Raw genomic sequence first — 13,235 nt, forward strand, 5'->3', positions numbered from 1 at the left:
GTAAACACCACGAATTCATCCTTTTTTTTTTCAATTGCCTTTTTGCCTATAAAGGATACAGGCTGTACAGGTGTTGGTTAAATGTTGTCTCTATGGGGGAAAGAGTTAAGGTGATAAAAACAGTAAAAAGCTTCTCTTATCTCATCTTTTTAATGACACACCACTCACCCGCTTTTCTCACTTCAGTCCGTCCTTCCATCAGACGCACCGAAGGCGGCGCTGATGAGGTCACTGTGATAAAGGGAGGTGATGTGACGCTACAGTGTGATGCTGAAGGTGTGCCGCGACCTGCGGTCACGTGGCTGAAAGACGGACGGCCGATCACAGGCCAGCATGATGCAAAGGTCCTGAACGAGGGGAGGCTATTGCAGATTAAAGATGCCAAAGTGTCAGACACGGGACGCTACACGTGCATCGCTGTTAACGTGGCGGGACAGGCTGACAGCAAGCATGACATCAGCGTCCACGGTATGAAACAGGAATTGCTTTCAGAGATTAAAGTTTTTTGTGTTTTCATAATGATCAAAGAAATCATCTTTGTGTCCATTTACCTCTTTTTCTCTCATCTTCAGTCCCACCAAGTATAATTGGGCAGGTGCAGTTTCCAGAAAATGTGAGTGTTGTCATGAGGAACCCAGTTGCTCTGATCTGCGAGGCCTCCGGCATCCCTCTTCCTACCATCTCCTGGTTGAAGGACGGTCAGCCAATTAAAACGACTAGTTCAGCGCGCATCCTTTCAGGTCTGTTCCTGTTTGACTTTTCGTGACTTTTCAAGCTCTTAGTCTTGATTTTTACTTCCCAGCTAGGTTTCAGAGGTTTCAACATTTGCAATGCACTGCCACTAATAATATTATGGAATGACTGCGACCACGGCCAAATGCAGATGCCAGTTCTGTGAAAAACCAGCAGAAAAACAATTAAATTGTGAAGCAAAAGAATGTTAATATTAATTTGAAAAGTTGGAAATGGAAACTGTAACAAAGTGTCGAGTGACACTCATGTTGTCAAACCTGGAGTTGTTTCAGTAACATGTCATTATTTTTCACTTATTTTCTCATTAACTGTGGCAAAGCTACGCTGTTGGCTGTTGAGACTGACATTAGTCTGAAATATCATTAAACTCTGTCCTAAATGTTTGAACAGCTGTGGTTCTAAGAGTTCAGCTTCTCTGTGTTGATTGATTTCAGTGCTCAGAAAGGCTAATGTCATTTCAACACGTTTAAAAGCCTGTTTACGTGTTCTTGTCGTGTTTTATTTCTGGGGAAAAAAAGTACTTTTCTTCTGACCTAGCTTTTAAAGACATTACACGTGGTTATAGAAACATAATAATAATGGACTTGTTTAACTTCTAGGTGGCCGCAGCCTGCGTCTGATGCATGCTGCAGCAGAGGATGCTGGGAGATACACTTGCATCGTGTCTAACAGCGCTGGGGAGGAGAGGAAGACCTTTGACCTTGACATCCTTGGTGAGAAAATAGAAAATTTATTGTATCATGTTTTGTTTTGTTTGTTTGTTTGTTTTTGTTTTTAGCTTTATGCCATAATATTGTCTAACTAAAGTGACTGTGCATTTACATATATTGTACCATGCTCGAAAAGGTGGAGGAGGTGGCTGAAGACAGGGAGGTGCAGATTATGGGTGCATGGATGGATGAATGGATGGATGTTTATTTTCCACTTAATGATAAAATGGACTTTGATAGAAAATAATAACTATTTAACTGATTTTTCCGACAGTTCCCCCGAGCATTGTGGAGGAGGGAACTATGGTGGATACTAAAGTGAAGGAGAAACACAACATCACTCTCACTTGTGAAGCATCAGGTATTTGAGATAATCTGGTAATGAAATGTTTGGATCAATCCTTACTGTAAGTTCCAGTCAAGATAATCTCTGTGCTTTGGAACAATTTTCTTAAGCCCTTTTACAATTTCCCAGGTAATCCTGTACCTGAGATTAAATGGCTGAAGGATGGACAGCTGCTGGTGCCTGACGGGCATTACCAAATTCTGTCTCATGGCCGTTTCCTCCAAATCTCTGGAGCCCAAGTCGCAGACACTGGCAGGTACAGCTGCCTGGCCTCTAACAGTGCAGGAGACCGCAGGCGGCATTACAATCTTAATGTCCTGGGTACAAAGACAACTCTTTTTCCATTTTGGAGACTTTGAGTTCATTACACGTGGAATGAAATCATATTACTTATTTGTCTGTTTTTTCCCCTCTTTTCTTGACCAGTTTCTCCCACCATTGCTGGGTCAGGCCCTGACATTTCTGCAGAGGAGGTTACAGTAACCCTGAGCAGCCCCACCTCACTGGTGTGTGAAGTCCAGTCTTACCCTCCTGCTCTGATCATGTGGCTCAAAGATGGCACTCTGTTTGAATCCAGTCGCAACGTCAGAGTCCTTCCAGGTTTGCAATGACGTGCACAATGAAAATAAAGAAGCAATAAAGGGACAGAAGGAAAATGTGTTAGAATCTTTGAATCGTGACTCTGTGGCTGTTACAGGTGGGCGAACGCTGCAGATTCTCAATGCTAAACAAGAGGATGCTGGGAGGTATACCTGCGTGGCCACTAATGAGGCTGGAGAGACACTGAAGCACTATGAGGTCAAGGTTTATGGTGAGACCCCTTCAGCTTTGGGAGCATGCTGCAGCATAAAATGTTTTATGTGTGTTCAGTTCTAGCATAATCTATTGCACATGCTTTCTTGTACAAGTAAATATAATTTACAGCTCCTTGTCAGAAGTTTACATCCACTCATCATGGACATAAATGTCATGGTAATTTGGGGTTTCAGTGATTTATTAGAACTGTTCATTTTTCCAGGGAACCATGATTATAAAGCACACATCTTTATTGACTTTAAAAAAAACAAGAACAGAGTGCACAAATTTGAAATTATGTTGGATTGTCTCTCACCCACATGGGGTCAAAAGTGCTGCTGAATCTTCTACAATGTCTTTTAACTTGACAGGATCGATTTAATTTCTCATTAGTGGTCATGATTGACTACAACTGGTCGTTCTCAGCATAAAAAGGATTTGTATGACAGTAATCACTGGATTGGCCATTGCTCAGAACAATGGGAAAGTCCAAGGAACTCAGTGAAGGTTCAAGAAGGAGAATTGTAGAGTTATACGAGTTGTGAAAGATTTCTAAACAACTGCAAATCCCAAGATCATCAGTTCTAACAACTGTATGTAAATACAACTCATTTGGATGTGTCACCACTTTGCCACGGTCTGGAAGAAGATGCAAACTGTTACCCTCAGATCAGGAACAACGGAGGAAAACTAGGCTCAAGTCTGGTATGAAATGGGGTTTTTTCCACAACGATGCCTCTTGTACATCGTCTTATTATCTTTTGGGAGACGCCTGCGTCACTTTCCGGTCAAAAAAAAGTTGCTGGTTGAATAAAAGTAACTTTAAGTCAAAATTTGCCAGGAGTATGAATAATTATAGGCTTCACTGTATATATTAGAGCCTGCATGTATCCAAAATAAATAAAACTTGTGCCCCTCATTCTTGTTTTTGAAGGGCAGTAAAGATGTATACTGTACAATCCTTCCATCTTGGACAAAAGAAATCATTAGATGAGATTCATATCAATGATGAGTGGATGTAAACGTCTGACCACAACTGTAAATTACTGATAAGAATTACCAGTAATCAGATTTACATTAAACATATTTTAACTTGTTTTTGTCTCCAGTTCCTCCACAGATTAATAAGAATGACATTCCCGGGGAAGGACTGGCCCCTAAAGAGGTCAAAATCAAGGTTAACAGCACCCTGACTTTGGAGTGTGTTGCTCAGGCCTTTCCTACCCCCGCACTGCAGTGGTATAAAGATGGACAGGTAACGTCTGGGATATTTTCACAGTTTTTTAAAGCTGTGGGATTAAAGGCTTGAAAAAAAGTTTTTTCTCTGCACAGATCCTGCAGTCAGATGACCACGTGTCCATTACAGCCAACGGGCGGATCGTTCAGATCAAACATGCTCAGGTGTCAGACACTGGCCGCTACACCTGTGTAGCCACTAATATAGCTGGAGAGGATGAGAAGGACTTTGATGTAAATATACAAGGTGAACTGGGTTGACTAATGCAGATGTGTGCACTGCAACTATTATTTAATAAAGACACTACATAAATGCACAACCATGCGCCTGATGGCGTTTCCTCCTGTTAGTAATGTAATGCGTGAAGTAAGGTTTTAACGTCTGTCCTCTTTTTCCCCGCTGCTCAGTTCCACCTAATTTTAACAGGCCTGGTGCAGATGGTGATACCACGTCTTCCTCAGGCTTTGGAGTTGATGCACGAGACGTGATACTCAACAATCCCATCTCCCTGTACTGTGAGACCAACGCCGTCCCCCCTCCGACCCTCACTTGGTACAAAGACGGACATCTGCTGACATCGAATGACAAAGTTCTGATCCTGCCAGGTGAGACAGATGACGAAAACTGTAAGGAAGAGATGAAATGTGAAGGATATTTAGTCCATACACATTTTCTACTGCTTTAATCTCAGGTGGGCGAGTGCTACAGATTCCCAGGGCCCAGATTGAGGACTCAGGCAGGTACACATGTGTGGCTGTCAATGAAGCAGGAGAGGACTCCATCCAGTATGATGTTAGAGTGCTATGTGAGTAAAAACACCCTTATTTCCTGTGGGACAAGTATCGATCAGTTTAGCAGAGAACGGTTCACATGCATGTATGTGTTCTGCACTAGTACCTCCGACCATACGCGGAACAGACAGCGACCTGCCTGATGAAGTCACAGTGCTGGTCAATAAAACTGCCCAACTGGAGTGTCACGTGGAGGGAACCCCGGCCCCCAAAATTAGCTGGTTTAAGCACAACCAGCCAATCACCTCCAACAGCTTGCACAGAATTCTGTCCAATGGGAGAGCGCTTCAGGTAACAACCAGGAAACACAGACTGATTAAATTTGTATTTTTAAACCTCCCATACCCCACACAAGGTACGATGTCTTGACAACAATGAAAATAACTGTAATTGTTCTTTTTACTTCTTTTACTTGTTTATGTAAACATGTCAGTATCAATGCACCTCGGGTAATATTTACAACATTTTTTCTCCATCAGATATTGACGGCTCAGGTATCGGACACAGGGCGTTATGTGTGTGCAGCTGAAAATGTGGCTGGAAGTGCAGAAAAAACATTTAATCTCAATGTTCATGGTGAGTTACTCCCTTTTCCTTTTCAGCTTAAATGTGTCACAACCAGTGTTGGTCAAGTTACTTGAAAAAAGTAATCAGTAACTAATTACTGATTACTTCCCCCAAAAAGTAATCCTGTTACTTTACTGATTACTTATTTTCAAAAGTAATTAATTACTTAGTTACTTTTTAAAAACACGATTTACAACCTGAATAGGTGATAAAGTGATAGATCTTTCAGCCCAATTCTACTTTTTCTGCATAATCCATCATACAAAATGTAATCAGATGGAAAAGTCTCTTTTTAAAACTTGTTTATTAGTTTTAATCTTTTAACTTTATGCATCAAGCAAACATTTAATTATATGCAACATTCTCTGACGGGAAGAAATTAGTTTAACATTTAAACCTATTTTCTGCACATTCCAGTACATAAAATAAAATATTTTTTGTGTTTACACTCAGTCTTTCAAATAGATGCAAGTAAAACACAGCAGAAAATAAATAAAGTCAAAGACTCAGCGGTGCTGTTGCTCTATTTTCACCTGTAAAGCAGGAGTGGGGTAGGCGGAGGTTTACCCTGGTGCAGGTGTGCCGCGGTCAGTGGAAGAATCCGCGAGTTTCTCTGTGAGTTTCCCATTACGTCGTAGCTACTCGGTGCTTGTTGGAAGTTTAGGGGTTTTTTCGCTGTAAAAAGAAGTTTTCTTCCCACGCACAGCGGACACTAATGTTTTTGTCACTTTTTATGGAATCAAACTCAAAGTAAGGTCAGTACTTCCACGCTTTAAACGCTGCACGCTCATACTCTCTCCGCACTCCATATATGATCCACTGTTGATCTGCACACAGCTGTTGTCACAAATGTCGCACTCGCTTACGTCACTGTCATGAGACATTCTCGCAAAAAAAATCACGGTTTTAGTAACGCAGTAACGCAGCGTTCCTACGGGAAAGTAACGGTAATCTAATTACCGTTTTTGCAATAGTAATCCCTTACTTTACTCGTTACTTGAAAAAAGTAATCGGATTACAGTACATTTGTTTATGTTCTGCCCATCTCTGGTCACAACATGAACAAATGTAGTAAAATACTTTTCCCTCATGTGATCACAGCAAATTAAATATTTTTGTCTTCTGCCTGCTTTATTGAACGTTCCTCGTCTTTTTTCGTTAAGTGCCTCCCACCATTATCGGCCCGAGTTCTGAGAATGTGACGGTGGTTGTGAACAACTTTGTGGCTCTCTCCTGTGAAGCTACTGGCTTCCCTCCTCCAACACTGGGCTGGCTCAATGGCAGGGGCCCAATTCAAGCTAACACCAATGCACTCATCATGCCAGGTACTGTGAAGGAGTTACTTTCACCTATAGACTCACGATATCAAAAATACCTTTATGCAGACGATAAAATGACATGAAAATCACTGTTTCTCTGTGTCTGCGTGTGCCTGCAGGTGGACGCACTTTACAAATCCTGAAAGCAAAAGTGTCCGACGGAGGAAAGTACAGCTGTGTGGCCCTGAACGCAGCAGGAGAGGCTCACAAACACATCTACCTCACTGTTTTCGGTCAGATTGTTTCTGCAATGGTTTTATTGCACAGTGTAGCTCCGTGTGTTGTCTTCAATTGATGCTGATTTACCTCCTCCCCCGCAGTTCCTCCCAGCATCCGAGACAATAGCGGGGACTCTCCTGTGGTGGTGAATGTGCTTGTTGGGAAATCTGTAACTCTGGAGTGTGAATCCAATGCTGTGCCTCCTCCCGTCATCACTTGGTATAAGAACGGCAGAGTGGTGACAGAATCAGCCAACCTGCGTGTTTTGGCTGAGGGACAGATCCTCGAGATCAAAGGTTCAGAGGTGAGAGACGAATGGAAACCAGCGATGATGTGTCGTGTCCCTCTGCTGGATTAAAAGCACCTAACCAAAGTGTTGAATTAACTATTTATATGTTTTTTATCTGTTTTGCATCTGTCTGTATTTTTCAGGTGTCTGATACAGGACAGTACGTTTGCATGGCCACCAATGTTGCCGGGCAAGTGGACAAGCACTTCCACTTGAACATCTATGGTAGTCTTTCCTAAATATTTACATTTTTACAAATCTGAAAATGCACCAGGAACCTATTTCAACCAGTGTCCACCTGCAGAATATTATTAAAGATATGTCTTTAAATTTCTTCTTTCTCCAGTACCTCCCAGTATCGATGGCCCAGCAGAGGAGACAGTTGTGGAAACCATCAGTAATCCGGTCATCTTTAACTGTGACGCGAGTGGAATCCCTCCACCCACGCTCACTTGGCTGAAAAACGGGCGCACCATAGGTAAACCTGTGTGCAGGTTTAACTGAACCACAAAAAAGGTTTTTCATCTGTTAATGTTGTCCTTTTTTTATTAAGAAAACACACGAACTTCATATTTCCTTTAGAGAACTCAGAGTCTTTGGAGATGCACATCTTCTCAGGGGGCAGCAAACTGCAGATCGCACGCTCGCAGCTCTCTGACAGCGGCACTTACACATGTGTGGCCTCCAACGTGGAGGGCAAGGCCTACAAGAGGTACCGCCTAACCATACAAGGTAGATGGACATCTTTATCTTTAAAACCCTGCTAATGCCTTTCTAGACACACTATATTGCCAAACATATTCGCTCATCTGCCTTTATCAATATGACCTTGAGCTGCATCCCATTCTTAATCCACTGGGTTTAATATGACATTTGCTCACTCTTTGCAGCTATGTTACACACAGCTATGCTAACCCGGGTAATTTGCTCTTAGTTCCTCCCAGTATCTCTGGATCAGAGCTACCCAGTGAGATGGGAGTCCTGCTAAATCAAACCATTCAGTTGGTCTGTCAAGCTCAGGGAACCCCAACTCCGACCATCCAGTGGCTGAAGGACGGGGAAGCCATCAACAGTACGGGAAGCAAGGGGCTCAGGTAAAGAATAGCACAATGTGCAATACACACAAAAATACATATACAAGACATATATTTTACAAATATATGTATGTATGCTCAGGATCAGTGGAAATGGCAGCAAACTCACTGTACTACGAGCTCAGACTGCTGACGGCGGCAAGTACACCTGCGTGGCCACCAACGCTGCAGGAGAAGAGGACAGGATATTTAATCTGAACGTGTATGGTGGGTTCAACTCAGGATTCAAACGTAACGCATATCTTTGGCGCAAATATTCTTTTATATAACGGATCCTGCCTCCCGTCTCCCAGTGCCGCCTGTGATCGTAGGCAACAGTGCGGCTGCTGAGGAGCTCGCAGCAGTTCTGGACAGTTCTGTGAGCATCGAGTGCGTCGCAACAGGCTCTCCCCTGCCTCAGCTAAACTGGCTGAGGAACGGCCTGCCTCTGCCAGTCTCCTCACACATACGTCTCCTCTCTGCTGGGCAAGTGCTTCGGTACGTCAGCAGACAGTGCGCGGAGGATGAATTTCTTTCTTTTGAAATATGCAAATGTATTAGTCTGAAACATTCTTATCTCGACTCTGGCTTTAAAATCTCCCAAATCATCAAAACAATGTCGTCATTGAAGATTGAAAAGGTTTGAAAAATGGGGGATTGGTTTAAATAGGAAACCTCTTAAATTTACACATCGTACAAATTTCCTGTCAGGGTGGCGCGCACCCAGGTGTCTGATGGTGGACGATATACCTGCGTTGCATCAAACAGGGCAGGAGTGGACAACAAACATTATAACCTGCAGGTGCACGGTGAGTCTGAAAACTTGCTACGTCAGCAAGAAACTGCAAGCGGCCGCATGTTCTAGAGTTGTATAGCTTTCATGTTTATTCATACTTTTCAGATATCCTCCAGGCAAACTGAGAAACAAAGGCTAACGAGTTGTTAAATTACCCTCCTCAGTCCCTCCCGGTCTGGATGGAGCAGGGAGCACAGAGGATGTGACTGTGGTCGCAGGAAACTTGGCTTCTCTGCTGTGTATTGCTGATGGGACCCCAACGCCCACCGTTTCCTGGCTCAAAGACGGAGCGACTCTAGTCCCCGACCGCCACGTCGTTCTCCTAAACTCGAACACCAACCTTCGTATTAGACGGGCTCAGGTTGGCGACACGGGACGCTACACCTGCGTGGCTAACAACACTGCTGGTGAAGCGAGCCGTCACTTCAACCTGAAAGTTATGGGTGAGTGCAATCAGACTGTAGCTCTCCATTATCCAGCTTCAGCTGCTGATGCATGGACGACTAAAGAAACGTTACTTGTACTTTCTAAGATCCTCCGCGCATCGAGGGCTCTGGTGTACCTGCAGAAGTGTCTGTGGTGGTTAATAATGTCCTGGAGCTCCACTGTGAGGCCACGGGTATACCTACGCCCTCTCTGACCTGGCTCAAGGATGGACGCCCGCTCCCACAGACAGACAGCCTGCACCTCCTCCAGGGAGGAAAGGTGCTCCGTGTGGCCTCAGCACAGGTCAGAGACTCGGGACTGTTAAAGTGAAATTTTGTTGCTCATACAGCATCGTGTGATTTTTATATAAACACTCACTGGAAACTTTATTAGTACACCTTGCTAGATGTTTGCATCCCTTCTGCCTTAATAATTCTTCATAAATTCAACAAGGTGATGGAATTATTCCTCAGATTTTGGTCCATGTTGACATGATAGCGTCGTGCAGTTGCTACACATTTGTCAGATGATCCATGATGTAGTTCTCTCTCCAGACCATCTGGCACTTCTCCTTTGCCCCGATGCTCAATGGATATTTTCTCTTTTTCTGACCATTCTCTGTAAACCGTAGACATGGTTGTGTGGAAAAATCCCAGTATTCCCTAATCTGATGCTCAGTTTGAGCTTGACTGCGGCTAAATGCACTGTGCAGCCATGTGATCGGCTAACTAGATATCTGCATTAAATACCAGTTGAACAGGTGTGTCTAAAAGAGGCCAGAGAGTGTACATGAATGGTTTTTGTGTGTTTTTTTTCCACTGTTCTCACACTTTTGATGCTCAGCTGGAGGACACAGGCAGATACACCTGCTTAGCAAACAGTCCAGCGGGAGATGATGACAAGGACTTCCTAGTTCGAGTGCATGGTGGGTAACATAGACGTTTAGCGCAAATTGCAATATGCAAACTGTTTAAATTTATGGAAATTTCAATTAAATTGGTTCCATTACAAATACAAAAGGGAAGTTACAGTGTTGCAGTTATTGAATTGCTTAGAAATGTTTCTCGTTGTCATGCACATGTGTGCACAGTTTGATTGATCGTGGGCTACAGACGGTTAGAGCTCTTTTGTCTGCCTTTTCAGTTCCTCCTAACATTGTGGGAGAGAGTACACCTCGGGATGTTTCAGTGCTGCAGAACAGACAGGTGACCTTAGAGTGCAAGTCTGATGCTGTTCCACCTCCAACGCTGACCTGGCTCAAAGATGGCCAACAACTGCAGGTCAGAAGTCAAACAAAAGAAGAATAGCAACACGATGATACCTGGTGAGGTAAATAACCTTATCTGCCCCGTTGTGCAGGCCTCTGCTCGTGTGCGTGTTCTGTCTGGTGGCCGCTACTTGCAGATCAACATGGCAGAGCTCAGCGACAGAGCTCAGTACACCTGCGTGGCTAGTAACATCGCTGGCCAGACCACGCGCAAGTTTAACCTGACTGTCAATGGTACGCTTATGTATTTATAGAAATAAATTCCTCCTTTATTAGTTATGGAGTTAAGTAAAGTTCAAAAACCAGTAACACCTGTCCCTTCAGTGGCCCCAGTTATCAAGGACGGACCCCAGTCAGTGTCGGTGCACGTCAACAAGCCAGCGGTGCTTGAATGTGTAGTGAGTGGAGTCCCACCACCTCAGGTCACCTGGAGGAAACATGGAGCAATATTGGCAGGAAACAATCCCAGGTAGGTTCCTCGTCTCAAACTTTTATCATAGTTCTTCAACCTTCACAGAGATATTTCACATTGGCAGATTCAGGGTTTCACTCATGTTGTGAACACGTGTGCAGGTACACGTTTGCTGAGGATGGGTCTTTGCGCATCAACTCCACTCAGGTGACAGACACCGGTCGCTACCTGTGTATGGCAACCAATCAGGCTGGAACTCAACGCAAGAGAGTGGATCTGCAAGTATATGGTGGGTGGCAAACAGTGTTGGGGAGTAACGGAATACATGTACCGCCGAGTAACTGTATTCTGTTACAGTTACCGTTTTAAGTGGTATTCAGAATACAGTTACTTTGTTGAAAGTAAGGCTATGAACTCTAGATTTTGGGTGTCCACGCCGGTGGCAACCAAACAAAACGCGCATTAAGAGGCTCTCATGTCTGTGTCTCAATCTCGCGGCCCATGTCACCTCGACTTGCGGCCACATAATGACGTAAAGAAATATTAAAAAAAATTATTCACAAAAATGATTTAATATGAAGGCAACAGGCAGAGTGTTGCAGGCATCGCTCTAAAGAATGTAGCCTCATGGGTAGTGTAGTCCGTGCCGCAGGGAGAATGGACTGCCATACCCGTGATGTGTCTGTGAGCGAGGGAGGGAGAAAAGGAGTCGAAAAGTACGAGATGTCACCGAGCAGAAACGGGAGATGGAAACATATATATATATATATATATATATATATATATATATATATATACACACACCAGGGCCCGACATGGTTCACGCCTACTGGCTGAAGAAGCTGACTGCACTCCACGAGCGTCTGGCAGCACAAATGAACCAGCTGCTAGTTAACGAGAGACACCCGGAATGGCTAACCGAAGGTCGGACGGTCCTGATCCCCAAGGACCCCAAGAAGGGACCGGTCCCCTCCAACTACCGACCAATAACCTGCCTCAGTACTACATGGAAGCTCCTGTCAGGCATCATATCGGCTAAGATGAACAGGCACATGGGTCAATACATGAGCGGGACACAGAAAGGAATTGGCAAGAATACCAGAGGCGCAAAACACCAGCTACTGGTAGACAGAACAATCAGCCGAGACTGCAAGACCAGACTGACCAACCTGTGCACTGCCTGGATTGATTACAAGAAGGCCTATGACTCAATGCCCCACAGCTGGATACTGGAATGCCTAGAATTGTACAAGATCAATGGGACCCTAAGAGCCTTCATCAGGAACTCAATGGGGATGTGGCGTACAACACTAGAGGCCAACTCCAAGCCCATAGCACAAGTCACCATCAAGTGCGGGATCTACCAAGGAGATGCTCTGTCCCCACTGCTGTTCTGCATAGGCCTGAACCCCCTCAGTGAGATCATTAACAAGGATCGATATTCGTATCGATATTGAACCGTTCGATACAGTGCTTTCGGTTCGGTACGCATATGCTTGAGGGTCCTGCGCAGTATCTTAGCTGTTCCCAGGACTGCGCTCTTCTGGACAGAGATCTCCGATGTTATTCCCGGAATCTGCTGGAGCCACTCGCCTAGCTTGGGAGTCACCGCACCTAGTGCTCCGATTACCATGGGGACCACCGTTACCTTCACCCTCCACATCCTCTCAAGCTCTTCTCTGAGCCCTTGGTATTTCTCCAGCTTCTCGTGTTCCTTCTTCCTGATATTGCTGTCATTCGGAACCGCTACATCGATCACTACGGCCGTCTTCTTCTGTTTGTCTACCACCACTATGTCCGGTTGGTTAGCCACCACCATTTTGTCCGTCTGTATCTGGAAGTCCCACAGGATCTTAGCTCGGTCATTCTCCACCACCCTTGGGGGCATCTCCCATTTTGACCTCGGGACTTTCAGATTATACTCGGCACAGATGTTCCTGTACACTATGCCGGCCACTTGATTATGGCGTTCCATGTATGCCTTGCCTGCTAGCATCTTGCACCCTGCTGTTATGTGCTGGATTGTCTCTGGGGCATCTTTACACAGCCTGCACCTGGGGTCTTGCCTGGTGTGATAGACCCCAGCCTCTATGGATCTTGTACTCAGAGCTTGTTCTTGTGCTGCCATGATTAGTGCCTCTGTGCTGTCTTTCAGTCCAGCTTTGTCCAGCCACTGGTAGGATTTCTGGATATCAGCCACCTCCTCTATCTGCCGGTGGTACATACCGTGCAGGG

The 13,235-nt window shown here is 44.6% G+C and overlaps 1 protein-coding gene across 1 annotated transcript in view; it reads left to right on the top strand.

Moving 5' to 3' along the window:
• Positions 1–13,235, top strand: part of hmcn1 (hemicentin 1) — a 92,523-nt gene that overhangs the window by 61,041 nt on the left and 18,247 nt on the right. The window contains exons 45-74 of the mRNA XM_085376516.1: positions 187–468; positions 573–740; positions 1,353–1,466; positions 1,738–1,824; positions 1,939–2,130; positions 2,236–2,409; positions 2,507–2,620; positions 3,714–3,859; positions 3,937–4,087; positions 4,249–4,446; positions 4,533–4,646; positions 4,736–4,923; positions 5,112–5,208; positions 6,363–6,524; positions 6,638–6,751; positions 6,839–7,041; positions 7,170–7,251; positions 7,373–7,504; positions 7,609–7,758; positions 7,961–8,120; positions 8,203–8,327; positions 8,414–8,597; positions 8,811–8,908; positions 9,060–9,338; positions 9,428–9,624; positions 10,165–10,246; positions 10,465–10,601; positions 10,681–10,822; positions 10,913–11,057; positions 11,162–11,289. Coding sequence (XP_085232642.1) covers positions 187–468; positions 573–740; positions 1,353–1,466; positions 1,738–1,824; positions 1,939–2,130; positions 2,236–2,409; positions 2,507–2,620; positions 3,714–3,859; positions 3,937–4,087; positions 4,249–4,446; positions 4,533–4,646; positions 4,736–4,923; positions 5,112–5,208; positions 6,363–6,524; positions 6,638–6,751; positions 6,839–7,041; positions 7,170–7,251; positions 7,373–7,504; positions 7,609–7,758; positions 7,961–8,120; positions 8,203–8,327; positions 8,414–8,597; positions 8,811–8,908; positions 9,060–9,338; positions 9,428–9,624; positions 10,165–10,246; positions 10,465–10,601; positions 10,681–10,822; positions 10,913–11,057; positions 11,162–11,289 — 4,545 coding nt within the window. The remainder of the gene's footprint in view (positions 1–186; positions 469–572; positions 741–1,352; positions 1,467–1,737; positions 1,825–1,938; positions 2,131–2,235; positions 2,410–2,506; positions 2,621–3,713; positions 3,860–3,936; positions 4,088–4,248; positions 4,447–4,532; positions 4,647–4,735; positions 4,924–5,111; positions 5,209–6,362; positions 6,525–6,637; positions 6,752–6,838; positions 7,042–7,169; positions 7,252–7,372; positions 7,505–7,608; positions 7,759–7,960; positions 8,121–8,202; positions 8,328–8,413; positions 8,598–8,810; positions 8,909–9,059; positions 9,339–9,427; positions 9,625–10,164; positions 10,247–10,464; positions 10,602–10,680; positions 10,823–10,912; positions 11,058–11,161; positions 11,290–13,235) is intronic.

Source organism: Diplotaxodon limnothrissa, linkage group LG17 (genome assembly GCF_057381915.1).
Source record: "Diplotaxodon limnothrissa isolate DT_005_m linkage group LG17, D_limnothrissa_male_GT1.1, whole genome shotgun sequence".
Lineage (NCBI taxonomy): Eukaryota > Metazoa > Chordata > Actinopteri > Cichliformes > Cichlidae > Diplotaxodon > Diplotaxodon limnothrissa.